The sequence below is a fragment of the Mytilus galloprovincialis genome, chromosome 1 (genome assembly GCF_965363235.1).
Source record: "Mytilus galloprovincialis chromosome 1, xbMytGall1.hap1.1, whole genome shotgun sequence".
Classification (NCBI taxonomy): Eukaryota; Metazoa; Mollusca; class Bivalvia; order Mytilida; family Mytilidae; genus Mytilus; species Mytilus galloprovincialis.
The window spans coordinates 119,140,724-119,163,559 of NC_134838.1; the positions used below are offsets into that span (position 1 = coordinate 119,140,724).

General features: G+C 31.6%; 1 protein-coding gene across 2 annotated transcripts; it reads right to left on the reverse strand.

Moving 5' to 3' along the window:
• Nucleotides 1–975: 975 nt before the first annotated feature.
• On the reverse strand, nt 976–21,811 carry LOC143054655 (neuroligin-4, Y-linked-like). Of its 2 annotated transcripts, XM_076227683.1 has the most exons (11): nt 21,515–21,808; nt 20,604–20,762; nt 19,571–19,715; nt 17,928–18,113; nt 16,036–16,244; nt 11,704–11,833; nt 10,653–10,742; nt 5,558–5,616; nt 4,300–4,438; nt 3,475–3,610; nt 976–2,016 (listed from the first exon to the last, which is right to left on the reverse strand). In XM_076227683.1, exons 1-11 carry the CDS (start codon nt 21,695–21,697, stop codon nt 1,845–1,847), a joined length of 1,608 nt encoding a protein of 535 aa, XP_076083798.1. In that variant the 5' UTR covers nt 21,698–21,808; the 3' UTR covers nt 976–1,844. The 2 variants fall into 2 exon arrangements, with proteins under 2 accessions (XP_076083798.1, XP_076083804.1); XM_076227689.1 differs by lacking the exon at nt 4,300–4,438 and having other exon boundaries at nt 1,878–2,016; nt 21,515–21,811.
• Between the last annotated feature and the right edge of the window lie 1,025 nt (nt 21,812–22,836).

Consider the following 22,836-nt stretch of genomic DNA (forward strand, 5'->3'; position numbering starts at 1 on the left):
CGACTTGGGACAGACATATAACAACGACAACCCCTGAACTATAGGCTCCCGACTTGGGACAGACATATAACCACGACAACCCCTGAACTATAGGCTCCCGACTTGGGACAGACATATAAAAACGACAACCCTTGAACTATAGGCTCCCGACTTGGGACAGACATATAACCACGACAACCCCTGAACTATAGGCTCCCGACTTGGGACAGACATATAACAACAACAACCCCTGAACTATAGGCTCCCGACTTGGGACAGACGTATAACCACGACAACCCCTGAACTATAGGTTCCCGACTTGGGACAGACATATAACAACCCCTGAACTATAGGCTCCCGACTTGGGACAGACATATAACAAAGACAACCCCTGAACTATAGGCTCCCGACTTGGGACAGACATATAACAACAACAACCCCTGAACTATAGGCTCTCGACTTGGGACAGACATATAACAACGACAACCCCTGAACTTTAGGCTCCCGACTTGGGACAGACATATAACAACGACAACCCCTGAACTATAGGCTCCCGACTAGGGACAGACATATAACAAACGTGACGGAGTTAAACATGTTTTGAGCACTTAAACTTACATGAGACAGTGGCGTAACAGCACAATATTTGAACAAAATATATATAAGAACTATAAAAATCAGTGGATCATTGAACTCCAAACCAACCCTCCCATCTTTTTGAATGTTTGTGTTATTAATTTTTATAAATTCCAAGTTATATGAAGGATTTGTATAGTCCTACTATATTCTCCTCTATTTAACATGTTTTATCTCGTACCCTGAAAGGCAATCGCCTATGATCAGAAAACATTACAATCAAGGAGATCATAGAGTGCTTATGTAAAGATCTTTTTCGTCAGTGTACTCTTTCCATTTGAAATAAACAGAATATTGTATAAAAAACATGCATGCTAATTATTATTTTTGGCTTCTAAATAATCAATGACACAGTAAGAATTATATTTGCATATTTATTTGTCCAACAACATTGAGAAGGAAACATTGTAAACATGCATATGTTTTATGTTATTGAATGGTAGTATTTAATACAATAATTAAGCACAGCTGAATTCAATATCAGTTTGACAAAACGAAGTTATAAAACAATTAACTTAATTTCAGCATAAAACTTCCTCGTTTTTTCATAACTGCATTGGTGTTTGTCTGCATACATATATTGGAAAAAAGTTAAATAAGCAAAATAATGAACTACAATAAAAATTAATATCGGAAAGTCCCTTATCGAATGGCAAAATCAAAGGCTCATACACATTAAAGAATGGACAACAACTGTCGTATTCTTGACTTGGTACAGGCATTTTTTCATGTAGACAATGGTGGATTAAACCGGTTTTATAGCTAGCTAAACCTCTCAGACACATGTATATTGACAACAATATGTGCACAAAATAAACACACTTAAGGTACAAATGTCAAAAATAGGAGTACAACAGTCAACATTGTGTTATAATCTAAATTATTATAAAAAAAAAACAACTATGTCAACAAAAAAAAAACTAAATTGCATCTATACAAAGCACATAATCAAAAATGAAAGACTAAGAATACAAAAATGACCACAGCACAACACAATGGTGAGATGCATCAGTAACAAGTCAAGCAAAAAAGATGTTACCAAAATTAGACTAAACAGTGAAGGTTAATACTTTACAAGGACAAATAAGAGAACACTAAAGCATGCAATTAGATGATAGGCAACGTCAGTATCTACAAAATATAAATATTTTTTAAATAATTAGAGGTGAAGCTAATCCTATTTTATTCCCATGCCATCCCTTTCTCCTGAAGATCATTGTCATTCGCCATTAACATGTAAATTTGAACGGAAATAAATATTTGTACCAAAAATCTGTTCTTGGTTGTTTATAATTGACTTCCTGTGTAACAACTGTTTGACCATTGATATAATCCAGTTTATTGTACGATTTCGTGTCAGGATTGTAGATTTCTAACTCCATACTACCCGATTTCCAGTGTCTAAAATATTTAACAGGATAACAATTATTATCTCAACTTTTGATATATTTATGAACATACATGAGGTGATACCAATATGCTTTCAGTGACAGGATAAAGCATAATTTGGTAATTAAAATTGTAAAACAACTATTAAATGTCTTCAGCATTTCATGATTTTGTTAATTTTAATGATAAGTTATTTGTGAAAAGGGAAGATATGCGATATGGGAGGTCACTTTTCTGTCATACACACAGTCTTTGGTAAAATTTGTTATTACCAAATGCTTTCTATAACACATATTATTACTCTTACCAGAATGTTTTTTTATGTGTAGTATAATAAAGAAAAATTGTGTAACTAAAATTAGTTGATCGTAAATATATATATGCATGGTTTGAGTTTTATTCATTGTTGATTGTCCTAAAACCGAAAGTTGCTTGCTTCCATTGCACTTGGTCTCTGGTGGACAGTTATCTAAATGGCAATCATTTTTTTTTTTATTCTGAAGGTTATTTAAGAATAGTTATCAAATGTACCAGGATTATAATTTAGTACGCCAAACGCGCGTTTCGTCTACATAAGACTCATCAGTGACGCTCAAATCCAAATATGTATAAAGCCAAACAAGTACAAAGTTGAAGAGCATTGAGGATCCAAAATTCCAAAAAAATGTGCCAAATATACCTAAGGTAATGTATGCCTGGTATAAGAAAATCCTTAGTTTTTTGAAAAATTCATAGTTTTGTGAACAGGAGAATGGTGCAGTATCATGTATTTTTCGCGCAAAGGATTTAGTGACGACGTCAGACAATGATTGAATAAAGCTGTAAATAAACTCAAAACTTACTGTGAGGTTTTATGAATTAATAAAAACCGATATCAATATCATGACGGTCTTTTGAAATAAGCTTGCAATTTAAGGATGATGACACACAAAGAGTACGAACAAATACAAAAAAAACAAAAAGGAAATTCACCATAAGTACTCAACTCCAAGGAAAAATACAAGCCGAAAATTCCGTAATCAAAGGACAAAATCAAAAGCTCACACACATCAAACGAATGGATAATAACTGTCATATTCCTGACTTGGTACAGGGATTTTCTTATGTAGATTTAACATGGTTTTATAGCAAGCTAAAACTCTCACTTGTATGACAGTCGCATGAAATTCAATTATATTGACAACGTCGCGTGAAAAAAAAACCAAACAGACTAAATACACAACAACCGTTTCTTATTTGGCGGTTAAGTAATTTTGTGATTCGATCACAATCCTCAGGTGGAAAGCAAGGTTAACAACGAAAAAGAAAGATTCACATACTATTTAATGATGACAATAAACTAAATATATCAAACGGCATGAGTGTAGAATTATTACCTCTATCACATTATTTTAAACTTTTCTATACTCAAGTATTAACTTTTCGTCGCTGTAAGTTTTGGCATGTTGAACCTATTTTACGTTTACCTACCCTCTTTTAACGAATTCACCAATAATGTTCATGGTCTTTTCAGAAACTTTGGCATCACGTGGCGTATAGTTAAACTTTGGATGTCCAACTTTTGGGATTCCAAAAACATAAAACAAATCCCACCCGTGCTGGACTCCTGAGGAAAAACATAATATGAATATATTTTGTAATTAAAGGCAGCAGTTCGAAATTCATAAATCGATTAAGAAAAAAACACATCCGAGTTACAAACTAAAACTGAGGGAAACGAATCAAATATAGGAGTACTACGACACTACAGAAACACAACATTAAAACTAACACACACAGAAACGAACTATAATATAACAATAGCAATTTTCCTAACTTGGTACAGGACATTTTTAGAAAAAAACGGTGGGTTGAACCTGGTTTTGTGGCATATCAAACCTCCCGCTTTAATGGCAATGTTAAATATAACATTAAAATGGCAACATTACAGGAATGGAATACTAAATAAATAAATGGGAGAAAATATAGGAAGCGAAACACACGAATAAAAGCTAACAAAAGGTACCAGGTTCAAAATTTAATACGTCAGACTTGCGTTTCTTCCACACAAGACTAATCAGTGACTCTCAGATGAAAAAAACTTTGAAAGCCAAAACAAGTACAAAGTTAGCTATAAAAGTTGTTCAACTGGTTCATTATTGCACGAAATAAAGTGTTATTCACTATTATGCAACAAAAACAGTTAAATTAAAATAATTATATCGAAATAATTGTTGTCTCTAGATAATCTAATACTTTCGTCTATGTAAAGGAGATATAATACATTTGAATGAAACGCAAAAAAAACTGCATTACCGATCCAGTCAGGTCCAGTTACATTCTGTGATATATATTCAAAACTCAGTGTATAAACTTGATTCATCCATTGGGAAATCATGTCTGCAAGCTTGATCATTGGCGCAAACATATCAATATCTCCTATCATTTGTAATGCCTGAAATTTTAACAGCATTACAAATTCTTTTGTAAAGTGGGTAAATAGTACAATAGTTCTAGGTATCTTATCATTATAATAGTACCAGAAAATACTGAAATTAATCTGATGCGCCATATGCATATCTTTGTATATTTTCTTTGTGTTCCAAACAAAAGATTGAAAATCATATCATTATCAAACATTTAAGAGAAATAGTTTATTCTGATGTGAAAGCTCATTTTTAAGCTCATGATAAACTTTATTCTCCAACGGATAAATAAGTTCAAAATGTATTAATATGTTGTTTTATTATCTTGTAATAATTTTAAATCAACTGACTTTTACGAAGATAGTGGACACTGTGGCTGCTGGTTGACTTGGGGGTCATACATCACGTCCTTTCTTAGTAACAGCTCTCATTTGATTAATACACATCTCAGATATATGATATAAAGGAAAATTTGTGATTAACCTGTGTGTTTATAGTTCAATATTTTGAAATATTGTCGGACAATTCGGTGAATTTAGTCTCAAGAGTAAAACTATTAAAAGTCGCAATGCAGTTTTTGCGCACTTAAAACCCGTCACATATTGCTTCTGGACCTAGTATGGGTATCTGGTCATGCGTCTGTGTATCTATTTGATTGGTTATTTTAGGAGGAGTAGAATGTTGGGTTTTTTTTTTGTGTAGTCTGTCGAAATGTCTTATATTTTCGGTAATTCTTTATCCTTTTAAAGTATATGTCTCAAATGGATCATGGTTTGTTACTCGCTGTTTAAGCCACATATTTGGAGTATAATCTCAAGTTAGGATTGAAATCTTATTGTCTTAGTCGCGCACAGTTCGTTCCCATAGGAATGCCGACAACATATAAAACATCACATATAAGGTCAGCAGAACATATCACATCTAAGGTCAGCAGAGCATATCACATCTAAGGTCAATATATTCTTTAACTATTTTTTCATAAAACTTTCGAAACTACGGAAATAAAACGTGTATACTAAATCGTCTAAAAGATAAAAATGGAAATAAAATAAACAAGGTATATTTGTTAAATATATATTTATATATTATATAAAGATAAATAATATGCATGTATAAAATAAAAGTATTATATGTGTATGGTCACTCACTTGAGGGTAACTTGAAATATTTAATTTCTTCCACTTCTCCAGTTCTTGTTTAAAGCTGTCTAAAAAAAATAGTATTAACCATAACATGAAATTTTATACATTGTATGATTTATCTTTTTTACCTTTACATACCTTTCAACATATAGTTTTGTATTGAAAACCAACAAAACACTGAACAAGCCAATAAACTATCACGTACTGTAATCTTTTATTGAATATCAAACAGAAGTCAATTGATCTTTAAATTTTAGCACTCTTCTTTCCCGATCATATAACCAATGAGGTATCAATGGTGTTTATTACTATTATTATAAGTTATAAATGGTAAGAAAAATCCTCTTAGTATGAAAAACATTATACAGTAAATACTTAACAAATAAATCAGAAGAACCAAAAGACAAAGCGATTGCGATTTGCAAAAATTATTGAACATCTTTACACCGATATTTTACACCTCAATATCGACTGTTCTCCAAGAAATCCAATGGCTCAATCAGTAACGATTATAGTAAATTGATTCTTTCTCTTGTTGCTCTCGCATTTAGCCTTTTCAATATTTTTTTTATTCGCGCGTCACTGATGAGTCTTTTGTAGACGTAACGCACGTCTCGCACAAATACAATATTCAATCCTGGTATCTATGACGAGTTTATTTATTGAGACCTTATATTAAAGAGATAATGTCTTCGAATGTACCCATAAATGCTTTTTGGATGCATTTTTGAAAGCAAAATTCTCCCGAAAGAAGAATATATTGGATTTATATTAAATATGCGTCAAACAAATAAATATCTAGAATAACTCTACATGGTTTAGGCTGACGCTTTAAATATTTGCATATAACGCAATAACGGATTTAGTGACTAAAATGCATGACCCTTTAGTTTATTAAGACCTCTTACAGATTAATGTTTGGAGCTATATACCAAAAAGGAAATATAATGAAAAAGCCTAAAACATCATTGATAACATTTTCCTGAGTAAATTGAAACTTTATTTGCTTATAATATTCTGAATTTATTGAGTACTGAAGAAGAAATTTGTTATAAATCATGCCATTTTAGAAAAACTGTAGATTTATGAGCAAAATAAATATATCAAAGGGATATAAGAATTGTTTTTAATTCCATATAATTTTGATTAATTTATAAGATAATATGAAATTACAATAACAAAAGGGGTAATATTATAACCAAGAACATATCCTGAACAACTAAACAAAATAAAACATAGTAAGCAAACACGAGATACAAATTTTCAAGAAATTCCATCAAGTAATCTGGGAGAATATTACAGCACACATAACTATGGAAATATACATTCGAAGAATAAATAAACCCTTTTAACATAATAAACATATATTATTTTTTTTTAAATGTAAATAAACTTTTCGTTTTGTTTTAACTTTTTAATTATTGAAGTCAATTGGGAAATCTTCACAAAGTCGGATAATTTTACATTCAATTCATTTCATTTGAAAACGTTAAAAGGATAAAGATCGAATTCATTACAAAATATTGCGTCCTTATGGATCGAAACCCCGATTTAATAGCGTTTGTATAATTTTGCCAATTCAGTATTGCAGAACATTCTAAATCATAATGAAACTCGTCCTCAATAACAATTATAAAGTCACTAATTATATCAAAATTTAATCATCTGTTCCTTTCCATCCCAGGTCCAGATGATGATATGATACGTCAACTTAACAGTAAAATTTATTCATTCATTTGGAATGATAAGCCCGACAAGATAAGGCAGGATCTGCTATGTCAAGAATACTAGAGGGGACCTAAATTAAGACTATTTAAATCTAAATCCAAATGAATTCAATAATTTACCTTAACACAAAATATAAATTTTACAGACTTGACTTATTTTCGAATTTTTAAAAAATAAAAAAAACAAATTTTCGGATGAAGTTTTTCATGCCTGGAAAATAAGGTCAAAACTCAGTTGTCCATTTCATTTTAGGAAGTCATTTCGGCATCTATACGGCATTACGGACATATTAAAATTGATAACATCAGCGTGTACTTGGGCACATCATGAGGCATGGACTGTGAATGACTTGTAAGATGAACATGAAAATAAATTAATATAGTAATGTATAATTTCAAACCCATGTTTCTACAGTTTTATGGACTTATATCAGCACTAAAACAGAGGTTACAAGCCATTGGAATGAACACTGAAAGAGAGAGAAAACATCAGGCTATTATACCTTTTAACACTAATAATTTCTTCAAGTCCGAAAAGGGCTCAAAGAACATGTATACTATTTTAAATCAAAGAACTATACCTATAGATTTTGTAGCAGAAAAAATGGGAAGGTATTCTTAATAAAATTGTAGAAAAAATGAAAAAATACACGTATGTGTTACCAAGGTTTCAAAAAGCATGAGGTGATGTTAGTTTCAATATAGAATTATTTACTATATCTTGGGGACGAACGCTTTACTTTTTAAAATGAAACTTGTTAAAAATTATTGTATTCTGTGTACACTTTGCAAGGAACAGCCTGAAACTATATAGAACATTTACTTTGGGGTTGTCATATTGTAGCCGATATTTGGCATAATCTAAATTCTTGGATTTTCGATATAGAATCATATTCAAAACAGTGTGGATGTGGTCATTGATTGACGACCTAAATTATCCCATTGACTGGGACAGATTATGTGAACGTTTGTCTGTAACGACAACTGCTTACTGTGTACTTGTTAAAGACACTTAAATTGTGGGGTCACAAAAGGTTCTCAACACCTAAATAAAGTAAATAGAAAAAATAATAAGGAATAACACGATAATATAAATCAAATCAATAATATAAATCAAAACATAAAGTTATTCCTGATTAATTTTTCGAATTATTTTAATATCAAAGGTGTTAAGAACCTTTGGTGACCCCACAGTTTAAATTCTATAATAAGTAAGTAGTGAGCATTAGTCGTTACAGACAAACGTTCACCTAATATGTCCCAGTCAATGGGATAATTTAGGTCGTCAATCAATGGCCACAGCCACACTGTTTTGAATATGATTCTAGTTTACATCAAAATTCATCACAAAAAATATGATTTTCTGAATTGCAAGATGAAACATATTAAATGAAGTGTTCCTGCATATATCAGAGGAACTGTTTTATGTTGCACCAACCCGAATCTGAGACTCCACCATCTGTTGCAGGCATTCCATCACTCAGTAGTTCACTTAACATTCCTTTAACTGGGAACACAAAGAAGGGAGGTATACGTGTACCTATAGCATTTCCACAACCTATGACTGACACTGTTCGTGATCTCCCTCACGTTACTGATTGTATAGTAGCCTTTTATCTCCTATTACTTCACTTTGTTTGTGCTCTTTTATTGAAACCTTTTTCATCAATGTTGATATGCAGTGTGATTTCCTACCTAAATAATATTTATCCAACACATTGTTCAGCTCTTCAAAATAACCATGAATCTTTTTTGTGGTAGACTTTGCACGAGAAGCCTCCAATGCTCTTGGTTTGACTAATTTTATTTCTTCTGACCATCTACTCATGAAGTTGTATTACCACTAGTTTCTAGAGGAAACGGCAAACTCAGAGGTCATCATAATAGTTTCTGACCTGGAGTAACCATAACTATAAGTTGCCATCATCTTTCCATGTCTACCAGTTTGGCTTCCAGCACGGTAGTATTCGCATTCCGGAATTTAGGTTGCTCTTTTGTGTACCCTACTTAATTCAATGTATCTGAACGGTATGATTGGACAAAAAAGAATGGTGGCTTAGGTTTTTAAAGATAGTGAAAAATGTAAACGTTCATGATACATATCCAAATTCATTTCCGTATAGTATAATGAAAGTACATTAGTTAATTGTGTATGTAGAAATATGGGCAGTTTTAGAAAGTGGTGAAAATTCTAAATACTGTCTAAGTGTTGATCTATCCTGGAAAAAAAACATCGAAACAAAAATTAGTTTTTTTAATCTTAAATATAATATAATATATGTATGTGTACTTTTTTTTTTTAATAATTTAGAAATTTTTTCATATAATTTTGGTAAAAAAATAAAAAAATTTTGTTGTTTCTACTCGGTTGCAAAAGTAAAATCAGTACTCTAAAATACTGGTTTTCAAATGTAATCAAAACATAGCGTACACAAATGCTATACGCAACCGGAAATATAGGTGTGAAGTCGCTCAGAAAAAAAACCCAATGGAACGCCGTTTGGATCATATCTTGTGATATACAAAAATTAATTTTATCGTATAATCGGCAATGGTAGAGCAAGAACATAATATTGATTATGCTATACAAAAATTAATTTTATCGTATAATCGGCAATGGTAGAGCAAGAACATAATATTGATTATGTTCTTGCTCTACCATTGCCGATTATACGATAAAATTAATTTTTGTATATCACAAGATATGATCCAAACGGCGTTCCATTGGGTTTTTTTTCTGAGCGACTTCACACCTATATTTCCGGTTGCGTATAGCATTTGTGTACGCTATGTTTTGATTACATTTGAAAACCAGTATTTTATGAGGTGATTGAGGGTAGTTTTGTGAATAAGAAAACGCAGGTTAATATAGGAATCTATATTTATCATTTTTATACATACCTTAATGCGTAACATGATGGAATAGTTGATTGCGTATAAAAGCGAGGTGTTGTTCTGTAGGTGAATCCTGGCGAACTCAGGACACGTGCCATTTCTCAAAGTATGTCAAATTTGAACCCGCGCATAGTTATCGAGAACAGTTAACGATGGAGAACAGATGAAAGCACGATATGTTTCTGAAATTCATAAGCAATAAGAATAATCCAATGAATTTCGTTAACTGGACAATTTACGGCTGGGTAGTTGTGTAATAAGTGACACATGCCCTCATTGTTTAAAATAAATAATAAATGTCTCTCTAAGTTCGTTTTTAAAATCTAAATTAACAAAATTAACCACTGAAATCAACAGTCAGCAACGAATACATGTATTCGTCCTATGTGCAAATTCAATATCTATAAAGAGTCCTGAGTGCATTGTTTAGTCCTGAGGTCCTGGGCAGTTTAGAATTAACCTGTCTTGAGAATTAATACCTTGAAATCCCGGTCTGTCTGGAAATAAATCTTGTGCAACATATTCGATACCATTCTTTATATCAATACGGTCCTGTATTTCATCATAGCCTACAATTATATGTTTGATATACCATTTATGGATATAGTAGTATACACTTTTGATATTCAAACACACTATATTCTATTTTTTAACTGAAAAATATAGTTTTCATTAACTGGTTAAAACTGTATAGACACAATTGAAGATTCTGTTTATTTATATATCTTCTAAAAACAACAAGATAAGTTTGCAATTGTTGTCATGTTTCTTGCATAAGGTATGGACAATGTCGTTCTTCGTGTGTCTTCGGACTTGACTTATACCCTTGTTAACATTGAGTGCATCTATGTGGGTGTTTGATTTGATACTCTGATGTTCAGTAGTTGTCGTCTGTTGATGTAGTTTATAATTTTTTTTTCATTTCTTCTTTCTTTTTATATAGATAAGACCGTTGTTTTTCCCTTAAGAATGGTTTTACACTAGTAATTTTTAGGGCTCTTTATAGCTTGCTGTTCGAAGTGAGACCGGTATAATGGTTTACTTTTATAAATTGTGACTTGGATGGAGAGTTGTCTTATTGGCACACATACCACATCTTTTTATATTTAGTTACATGTAGAGCAGGAAATATTTACACTTCCAGAACAGCTGTGCTTGTTATGTCTTTTTTATAGTTTAATGTTATTATTTTTCTCTCTACTTTTATTTCTTGCTTGATTTTCTTTAAATGCATTGAATTGACATTTCGTATTTCGTAATGTTCTTTATATTCATTATTTAACAAATACATATATCCATCAACCACAACCAACTTCATCTCGTCTCACATGAATAGATATATTGAACAATTGTAGAGTCCTAAATGTTGCACAGATAATAAGTATCATTTTTTCGATAGGTTTTTAACGCATTCATAAATCCCTATATATTAACACTTCCGTGTGGTTACAAAAAACTGTAGGCGTTTGCTTTTTTTGTTTAAATCAAGCATTCTAAGATTATTATCTTTGGATATTCAAGCATACATACTGGACATATCTAAAGGAAATCCTTCGTCTCGCGCCATTATAAGTAAAACTGAACCAGCGTGAAACTGTCCACAGGTGAACATTTGTTCTGGACTTCCTGTGATAAACTCTCCATCAATAACAACAGCAGCCTACACAATAATATATTAAAAATAGGCTGTAGCTCCATCAATAACAACAGCAGCGTACACAAAATTATAATAAAACGAGGCTGTAGCATTTCTATCAATAACAACAGCAGCCTACACAAAAATATAATAAAAATAGGCTGTAGCATTTCCATCAATAACAACAGCAGCCTACACAAAAATATGATAAAAATAGGCTGTAGCATTTCCTAAATAACAACAGCAGCCTACACAAAAATATAATAAAAATAGGATGTAGCATTTATTGAATAACAACAGCAGCCTACACAAAAATATAATAAAAATAGACTGTAGCATTTCCATCAATAACAACAGCAGCCTACACAAAAATATAATAAACTCTCCATCAATAACAACAGCAGCCTACACAAAAATATAATAAAAATAGGCAGTAGCATTTCCTAAATAACAACAGCAGCCTACACAAAAATATAATAAAAATAGGCTGTAGCATTTCCTAAATAACAACAGCAGCCTACACAAAAATATAATAAAAATAGGCTGTAGCATTTCTATCAATAACAACAGCAGCCTACACAAAAATATAATAAAAATAGGCTGTAGCATTTCCATCAATAACAACAGCAGCCTACACAAAAATATGATAAAAATAGGCTGTAGCATTTCCTAAATAACAACAGCAGCCTACACAAAAATATAATAAAAATAGGATGTAGCATTTCTTAAATAACAACAGCAGCATACACAAAAATATAATAAAAATAGACTGTAGCATTTCCATCAATAACAACAGCAGCCTACACAAAAATATAATAAAAATAGGCTGTAGCATTTCCATCAATAACAACAGCAGCCTACACAAAAATATGATAAAAATAGGCTGTAGCATTTCCATCAATAACAACAGCAGCCTACACAAAAATATGATAAAAATACGTTGTAGCATTTCCATCAATAACAACAGCAGCCTACACAAAAATATAATAAAAATAGACTGTATCATTTCCATCAATAACAACAGCAGCCTACACAAAAATATAATAAAAATAGGCAGTAGCATTTCCTAAATAACAACAGCAGCCTACACAAAAATATAATAAAAATAGGCTGTAGCATTTCCTAAATAACAACAGCAGCCTACACAAAAATATAATAAAAATAGGCTGTAGCATTTCTATCAATAACAACAGCAGCCTACACAAAAATATAATAAAAATAGGCTGTAGCATTTCTATCAATAACAACAGCAGCCTACACAAAAATATAATAAACTCTCCATCAATAACAACAGCAGCCTACACAAAAATATAATAAAAATAGGCTGTAGCATTTCCTAACAACAGCAGCCTACACAAAAATATAATAAAAATAGGCTGTAGCATTTCCTAACAACAGCAGCCTACACAAAAATATAATAAAAATAGACTGTAGCATTTCCTAACAACAGGAGCCTACACAAAAATATAATAAAAATAGGCTGTAGCATTTCCTAACAACAGGAGCCTACACAAAAATATAATAAAAATAGGCTGTAGCATTTCCTAACAACAGGAGCCTACACAAAAATATAATAAAAATAGACTGTAGCATTTCCTAACAACAGCAGCCTACACAAAAATATAATAAACTCTCCATCAATAACAACAGCAACCTACACAAAAATATAATAAAAATAGGCTGTAGCATTTCCTAACAACAGCAGCCTACACAAAAATATAACAAAAATACGCTGTAGCATTTCCATCAATAACAACAGGAGCCTACACAAAAATTTAATAAAAATAGGCTGTAGCATTTCCTAACAACAGCAGCCTACACAAAAATATAATAAAAATACGCTGTAGCATTTCCATCAATAACAACAGGAGCCTACACAAAAATATAATAAAAATAGGCTGTAGCATTTCCTAACAACAGCAGCCTACACAAAAATATAATAAAAATAGGCTGTAGCATTTCTATCAATAACAACAGCAGCCTACACAAAAATATAATAAACTCTCCATCAATAACAACAGCAGCCTACACAAAAATATAATAAAAATAGGCTGTAGCATTTCCTAACAACAGCAGCCTACACAAAAATATAATAAAAATAGACTGTAGCATTTCCTAACAACAGGAGCCTACACAAAAATATAATAAAAATAGGCTGTAGCATTTCCTAACAACAGGAGCCTACACAAAAATATAATAAAAATAGGCTGTAGCATTTCCTAACAACTGGAGCCTACACAAAAATATAATAAAAATAGACTGTAGCATTTCCTAACAACAGCAGCCTACACAAAAATATAATAAACTCTCCATCAATAACAACAGCAACCTACACAAAAATATAATAAAAATAGGCTGTAGCATTTCCTAACAACAGCAGCCTACACAAAAATATAATAAAAATACGCTGTAGCATTTCCATCAATAACAACAGGAGCCTACACAAAAATTTAATAAAAATAGGCTGTAGCATTTCCTAACAACAGCAGCCTACACAAAAATATAATAAAAATACGCTGTAGCATTTCCATCAATAACAACAGGAGCCTACACAAAAATATAATAAAAATAGGCTGTAGCATTTCCTAACAACAGCAGCCTACACAAAAATATAATAAAAATACGCTGTAGCATTTCCATCAATAACAACAGCAGCCTACACAAAAATATAATAAAAATACGTTGTAGCATTTCCTAAAATATACACTTTATTGTTTGTCTTCATAATTTACTATGCCACAATTATTTTGTAAACATTTTGTATTATACTTTATTATGACTTTCCTTATGTTTATTTAGGATAAAAGTTACTTGCTTCTGATACACACAGCGTACAGCAATAACTATTTTAAATAGTTAGAGTTTTTACATACGCGATGGCCATCATGCAAGGTACCCTTTATGAACATTGTCTCTTGTGAGATAAGAAATTATAATGAGATTGTAATTATTATGATTATTTGTGATTATTTATCTGGGCCTAAAAAGTAAAATCACAAAAATACTGAACTAAGAGGAGAATCCAATCGGAATGTCCATAATCATATGGCAAAATCAAATGACAAAACACATCAATAACGAATGGACAAGAACTGTCATATTCCTGACTTGGTACAGGCATTTTCAAATGTAGAAAATGGTGGATTAAACCTGGTTTTAAAGCGCTAAACCTCTCACTTTGATGACAGTCTCATTAAATTCCGTTGTATTTACAATGATGTGTGAACTAAACAGACATAATAAATAAAATAGTCAAAATATGGATACAGCAGTCATCATCGTGTAACAATTTTCAAGGGAACAATTTAACAGAACACAAACAACATCTATCTACAAACACATTCATTGATTTGCGTGTCTGACGTCAGAAAATTTTATACGTCACATAAATTTGTCGTTCAATGTATATAAAAACAATTTAAGGAATTCACATGGACAATGTTAGCATACAGGGTTAAAAAAATCAAAGTATGTAAGAATTAATTTCAGATATAGACCGAGATTTAAAATAGTCCAAAAGTTATATAGAACTTATAAGAATCCACAAATAGTTCATTTCACTACGCGATTGAATATTTTTGACGTTTGTGGCAAATATTTTTATGTTGCCTTTATGTTGCCTTATATTATTTTTGCATAATTTGGTTGTGATCTGGTAATACTTACAAATAACGTTATTGTTAAGTTTTGAAATCCGTGGAACAGTCGTAGGTACTGATTAGAACTTTAAATTTGACTTTTATAACAATTCTTGAATTATCATAATCAACGATGAGTAATTTAAACTTCTTCCGTGTTCAAAAAGTTTCTTTTCACTGTGTTTTAGAAGATTCCGTGACAACTATATATCCAGACACGGAAATCAGAGACTGAAATATACAAGTATTCTCAAAGAGCTTTGAAGTTGTTTATTTGTAAGTTTTACAACACCACACTAGTTTGTGGACTCATTGTCATGGACATACAATTTCGATTCCACAAGAGGTAGAAGGATAATTCCGGATAAAGAAAAGATTAGGGTAGAACATACAGATATCTTAACAGATAAGTTGACATTTCAATTTGTATAATTTTTCTTGTAAAATTGTATAATAAATATTGTTGAATTTATGAATGATTTTTGTCCTGTTCCTTTTCTACAATATTAAGCTGATTTCTGGTCGGAGCACACATTATATAAAATATGAAGTAACTCAGTGTAAAAAAAAAATACCAGCAGTTATTACCTGTCTGCCCCATTTTTGTAGGTATTTGTCTATAGATGTCCCGTTTAAAAGATCTAAAATATCCTCGTCTTGTTGGTCGTCAGCTATTAAACTGGTACCAGGTTGACAATTGTTTGAGATAACTGGCATTCTACTGGTTTTTATACATTCAGATAACATCCAGTTCGCGAAAGCTGAACCACTGTGGATGATTGCATTTCTGAATAAACCTGTGAATTGGATAAATATGTAAATGTCCTATGCAAGCTTTATGTTGTAGCGAGTTCACTTTAATTTAGCATGTCAACGTATGATACTTCGTTCATTTCTTTGCTAAAGTTAGTTATTACGTCAACTGTTAAAAAAAGATTGATTTTTCAATGCGTATATATAAAAAAAAGATATGGCAAAGTCCATACCGCATAGTCAGCTATAAAAGGCCCCGATATGACAATGTAAAAAATTCAAACGAAAAAAAAAACTAACGGCCTCATTTATATAAAAAAAAAATAATGAAAAACAAATATGTAACACATAAACAAACGACAACCACTGAATTACAGGCTCCTGACTTGGGACAGGCACATACATAAATATTGTGGCGGGGTTAAACATGTTAGCGGGATCCTAACCCTCCCCCTAACCTGGGACAGTGACATAACAGTCCAACATAGTTCGTTTCTGTGTGTGTTACATTTTAATGTTGTTTCGTTGTTCTCCTTTTATATTTAATGCGTTTCCCTCAGTTTTAGTTTGTAACCCGGATTTGTTATTTTCTATCGATTTATGAGTTTCGAACAGCGGTATACTACTGTTGCCTTTATTTGTTGATAAAAAAAGTGCAGATTTGTTATTGTGTGTGTTTTTTTAGTTTACTATATATGGCTCAGAAAGGCAGTGGAGAGGTCTGAGCCAATGCAAAATAAAATCATTTCGACATATTAGGCGGTATCAACTTGCACCTAATTCATCTCTCTTCAGATTATTATTTTTTTGTTTTCTCTTTAAGTATTGAAACGTTAATATTTTGAATTCCGTTTTATATGCAGTTCTATGTTGTGAGATCGTCTGTTACTTATTGCCATAAATAAATACATGATTATGCGACTGTTTTTTTTTTTTTTTTTTTTTCGACTGTCATTATTATTGAATAAAGCTATACACAATTTTCTCTTCCGCCATCTGGATTAAACTCTTGTATTTGTGAAACCATTTGTATTCTATAACCAAGTTGCCTCCCCAGTTGCCTATGACCCAAAATAAAAGAAAGAAGGGAAAATTGATTTGCTGTCGTTCAAATTTAAACAGTTCCAGTTGATCATTTTTATTCAACTCTCTAACTGCATCTAGATTCAAATCGTAAATGTATAATTGGGGAAAGTTAAAGGCAAATTTTACAAAATCAAACCATAAATTAATTGAATGTACGTAAAAGACGCTAAAATATACTACTGCTGTGAATATTTCCGTTCCTAATTAAATAAAAAATATAAGGGGGTCTCCCAAGATAGACAAGTGAGAGGTTTAGCGCTATAAAACCTAGTTCAATCCACCATTTTCTACATTTGAAAATGCCTGTACCAAGTCAGGAATATGACAGTTGTTGACCATTCGTTTGATCAGTTTTGTTGTTTGATTTAGCTATGTGATTAAAGACTTTCCGATTGAATTTTCCTCGGAGTTCAGTATTTTTGTGATTTTACTTTTAAACAACCACGTACAAGTCCAGTACCTTCTCTTACATAAACAAGATACATATTTAACGAGTGTGATGAACCTATCGTTAAAGAAAAGTGATATTATCAAGTGTGATGGAGACTAAGACCTCTCCTTATATAAACGTTTCATAACACACCTCTTATCTTGTCTTCATTTTTGTATAGAATGATATCTTTCTTGTAATATTATAATACCTTTTGTTAAATCGGATAACATGTGAAGACCTGCATCCCCAGCTCCAGCACTGTGTCCATATATTGTTACTTTTGACGGGTCACCATTGAAAAATCTAATGTTTCTTTGTACCCATTGCATAGCCAACATTTGATCCATTAGACCGTTGTTGCCTTTTATTCCATTTTCAGGGGCAGCATAAAATCCTGTTCATATTGCAATTGGTACAAAATATATTATGCAATCGAGTTAGAAAAAAAAACAGATAAGGCTAGATTTAACCACCATCGTTAAGTATATATCATATCAATTTACATTTCCTGAAACGATCTTCTGATCCGAAATAAACTGATTGTTTTAAACAAGTTCGTATTGCGGGATTCTAGATAAATAAATATTAATGTAAATTTTATTTATTGGTATATAATTCTACTGTTGCATTGTCATTCACCATTTGATTTTTAGGCTAACCAATATCTACAGGTATTTTTTTTTTTTTTAGTTCCACTGATTAGAAATTAGTTTTAGAAACGCCCATGATACGCAACAAGATTTAATTATTTTCGTCATCATGTTAACGGTTTACTTTTTGTACTTAAAATTCAAAGGAACCTGGTGTTCAGTGGTTGTCGTTTGTTGATGTAGTTCATAAGTGTTTCACGTTTCTCGGGATTTTTTAATATATTAAAACGTTGGTTTTTCCGTTTGAATTGTTTTACACTAGTCATATTGGTGCCCTTTATTGCCTGCTGTTCTGTGTGAGCCAAGGCTCTGTGTTGAAGACCATACTTTTTTACTTTTACAAATTGTGACTTGTACTTGGATGGAGAGTTGTCTTACTGACACTCATACACTAGATCTCCTTATATCTATTGGGATGAGCTCAATATCAATAGTCAAGAATAACAAATGTAGGTTATATTATGATTTCACTACTGGCCGACTTTTTTTTTACTCGTACAGAAAGACAAAAAGAAAAATAATTTTATCTTATATGGGTGACTTCAAATTAAAATCTATGACAGTAGTGATGATTTCCCAATTACCATATTAATGTTACTGTCATACAAGTCAAGATGACATTATAAGATAAATAAACCGAGGTTAAAAAATGACAATATGGACCTAAGTGTAAGTGTTAGTTGTATCATATTTACTACTTATATCTCAATTATATGCGATTTGAATAACTTTATTAGTGAAATCTTGTTAAATAGTACTTGATTTGATATATTAACTAAAATTACATCATTTATTATAGTAGTAATGTAGTAATCTAGTAAATTGATATAGAAAATTATTTCATTACCATATATTTCGTTATTCAAGACAAATGTCAATAAACAAATTATACTATAATGCAAACACTTTAAACGATCAATTTTACAATGTCAGAGTATCTCATTCAGACGTGTGACAATGTTTTTCATACTTCGATGCTACAAAACGTTTTGGTTTTCCTTTCTTTTAAAAGAGCCAAAATATAAACTATCTGAATTCGAACTAACAACAGTAAATCAGGAAGGTTAAACGTTGCAAAATAAAGAAACATGAGTGATGTAACAGTACACGTAAAATCTACATTCCAGGTCATATGATATCGATATGCTTTATATTTTATACAGAATAGATGGTATTTTTACTGAAAAACAAAAGAACTTACCAAGAACGTCAAGTCTGTAGTTAAAAGATATGACAATTATTTCCTCATGCGCTGCTAATATATCGCCGTCAAGCATTGCGCCCATACCTACTACGTTAGAACCTCCGTGAATAAATAAAAGGACGGGCAGTAACTCTGTATCGACCTGTGGAAAAATCGTGTAAAAATTAAAAAAACAAATAATAATGTGGAGAGTTCTCTCATTGGTAATCATACCACATCTTCATTTTTAAAACACTTAGATTTACAACTGATTTTACCAGATTAATTTTGTATTGTTTTGTTACACCGTTGTACCATCAAAGTTTAGGAGAGGGCTGAGTAAGGATGTTAACCACTCCACATTTTTCCAAAGTAAGAAGCTTATAATCAATGTTGTTTTTTTTTGTTGTTGCTGTCTGCTCTTTTTATTTTTCGTTCATTGATTAAGTATAAAACCTGACGTAGATTTTCTCGTTTGAATTGTTTTACATTTTGTCATGCTTGATCCTTTATAGTTACTACATTGTATTTGGTTTGCTCATTGTTTAAGACCATACTTAATGCATGTTCAGAACGAGCCGAACGTTTACATTTAGTTGTTTACATCAACGTCCTTTTGGTGTTTAGTTGAATTTTGTTTGATTGGCAATTAAATCACTTCTTGTTTTTATTCTGTATTTAAAAGGAACTTTAGGGTTTGAAAAGATGTATTTAGATTTGAATTCCGAAAAAGGAGGAAAGTTTACAGGTATACCACAGTTCATTCTGCGTCACAGGACCTACAAATCAAAGCTTTAGAAGCTTTGGAATACAGCCTTCAGGGAGCATGCTTTACTTTGAGATTCAAAACTCATCAACTCCCTGTTTATCGAATACATAACGGGTGGGGGTATCATAAGAGAAATATAGCTACAGTTCGGCTTGTTTTTAAAAAGAAGACCTCGGTACCTAGCAACACAAAGTGTTATCTCCATTACACTTCTGTTTGATTTATATAGGTCATTGGAAATACATCTTAAAAACGTTTTACCAAAGTGAACAAATTACATACTTTTGGCACATAGATATTCATATATAGACAGTCTTCGTCAGTTCTAACAAACTCTGGTTTATGGAACTGTATATATTTCATTGAATACTGTGGACATGCTGGTGATAATTCGCTGGTCTCTAAAATGTTAGGCTTCCAGGGTTTAGGCTCCTGTGGTCTCTATAATTAAAATATATTTATCTTATTTAACTCTCAGAATTATAAAATATTCATCTGACCTAACTCACAGAGTTATAAAATATTCATCTTACCTAACTCCCCGAATTATAAAATATTCATCTTACCTAACTCCCCGAATTATAAAATATTCATCTTACCTAACTCCCCGAATTATAAGATATTCATCAAAACCTCACAGTCGTTTATTTCAGTGATAAAAGTCAAATTACTACAAAACAACAAATTAAAAATTGGTAAAAAAAAAATGATACGGTCACAAATAACTGTAAACGTTGAAATAAAGTCGTTCAAAAGATTTTTCGCAACTTGTTGGACATTCGGTTGCTCATCAATTCCGTTATCGATTTAGTTATAAAAGTGTTTTGCATCGAGCGCAATTGACAAGAATTATATAGATGTAACGTAAATCTAGAAGAAAAAAACTAAAGTCTAGTATATCGATGGGTTACCTCGATTAATGAGTTGAACTAAAGTGTTTCGTAATATTCCCAATCGTTGTTTTTTTCTTCTTTTAAAGACATTGAATAGAAATGAACCGCAACGATGACAGCAAATAAGAGTTATTCAAATATCATTGTTCGCTTGAAATAGAAGATGCAGACGTTTTGCATAATGTACGGATATCTCATTTTGTATGAAAACTTTTATTTGTATAGTGAAATTGCCAATTGTTCAAAGAAATGTTATAAACATTAATAATAATCGGAAATTTATCATGCAGACTGTCTTACCTTGAAACGTAAATGACTTATAGGAGGAGACGCATAGGGAACACCAAGATATTCCTCCACTTCTACATTCGTAACACGTACGGATATTTTCCCGCTAATTTTACCATATACTGTGCTTCTTATTGGTAAATTCTGAGGTGTACAGTAGCTGGTTAACATCAAGAGGATGCAAAATGCAAACATTTTGCCGTCCTGTTTTCTCTGCGTTCGAGCCCTTGTTTGTATTTTTACAATAATAAAGTTTCTATGTTTACTATGTTTATGTACTGTTTTACTCTAATAGTAGGTAATTGCTTTAAATTAGGATGCAACTTGTATCGTATTACGTTCTCAAATTGCTAATACTTACTTGAGTTGAGGAGTACTATTGGTTATAAATAACATTTAGGCGGTACTCTAGGAGACAAAACTTGTACTAAAGATAATTCTTTAAAAAAAACATCCGTGCAATCATATTAAATTTCTATGTGTTTCTGTTTCAAGATGACATTTTGTGTCCGCAAACAAAAGGCCAATATGTTTTCTTTTCTTCTACGATTACCAAATTAAGAAACGGAGTCTCAGATTTTGCTGGCGTGTTGCTGTGCTGGTTTTTAATGAAGTTTAAAACAGTTGAATAAAGCTATTAAAAAGTGAAGATTAATTTTGTATATCGTGCTATAATTTAATGTTAAAATGAAATATCTATTATTGGTGAATAATGATCCCACATAAATAATTTGAAATTACTCTGAAATTGCTTATTTCCATTTTACCACAATTGCTTGTGCCGGAAAACCTTATAAAGAAAAAAATATGTTAAAATCAAATTGTATATGCTTATCTTTTGCAGTCAAAGTTCTGTAAGCACCCGCTTTTGCAAACAATTGTCAATTTTGTGGTACTGACATTCAGGTTAACTCATACATTTAAGAAAAAATGACAAAAACGTAAAAATGTTGAATGTAGTTTTATTCGAAATTTGAAGATATCGGTTTCACACGGGATAAGTTACTTCAATGTTCGAAATAAATTAAGTGAAGCTTTAAAAATTGCCCCCAAAAAAGAAATATTGCGAAAATCAAAGTGGCAATCAAAGATCTGTAATACGCACCTATTAATTTCCAAAATAGCAAAAACATTTAAATGAAACAGTCAAGACAACCAACTCTAATAATGATCAACATTGCCTGAGGTGATAACAATCTTAGCTTTTTTCACAATACATACCATTAATAAGTCCCACTTTTAGTCAAAATAAAACAAAACTTGATTCTTGTATTTGCACTTCATGTATATGACAGTTAATTTTCACTTGTTCCGTTGATTGATAGGGTTTGATT

Bases quoted from the DNA above. Each gene is read 5' to 3' on its own strand.
- LOC143054655 (XM_076227683.1), bottom strand. From the start codon at position 21,697: ATGTTTGCATTTTGCATCCTCTTGATGTTAACCAGCTACTGTACACCT. The intron at 16,245-17,927 runs GTATTATAATAT...TCCAATTCACAG, and splicing joins GTTATCCGATTTAACAAAAG to GTTTATTCAGAAATGCAATC. The intron at 11,834-16,035 runs GTAATAACTGCT...ATTATTGTGTAG, and splicing joins TACAAAAATGGGGCAGACAG to GCTGCTGTTGTTATTGATGG.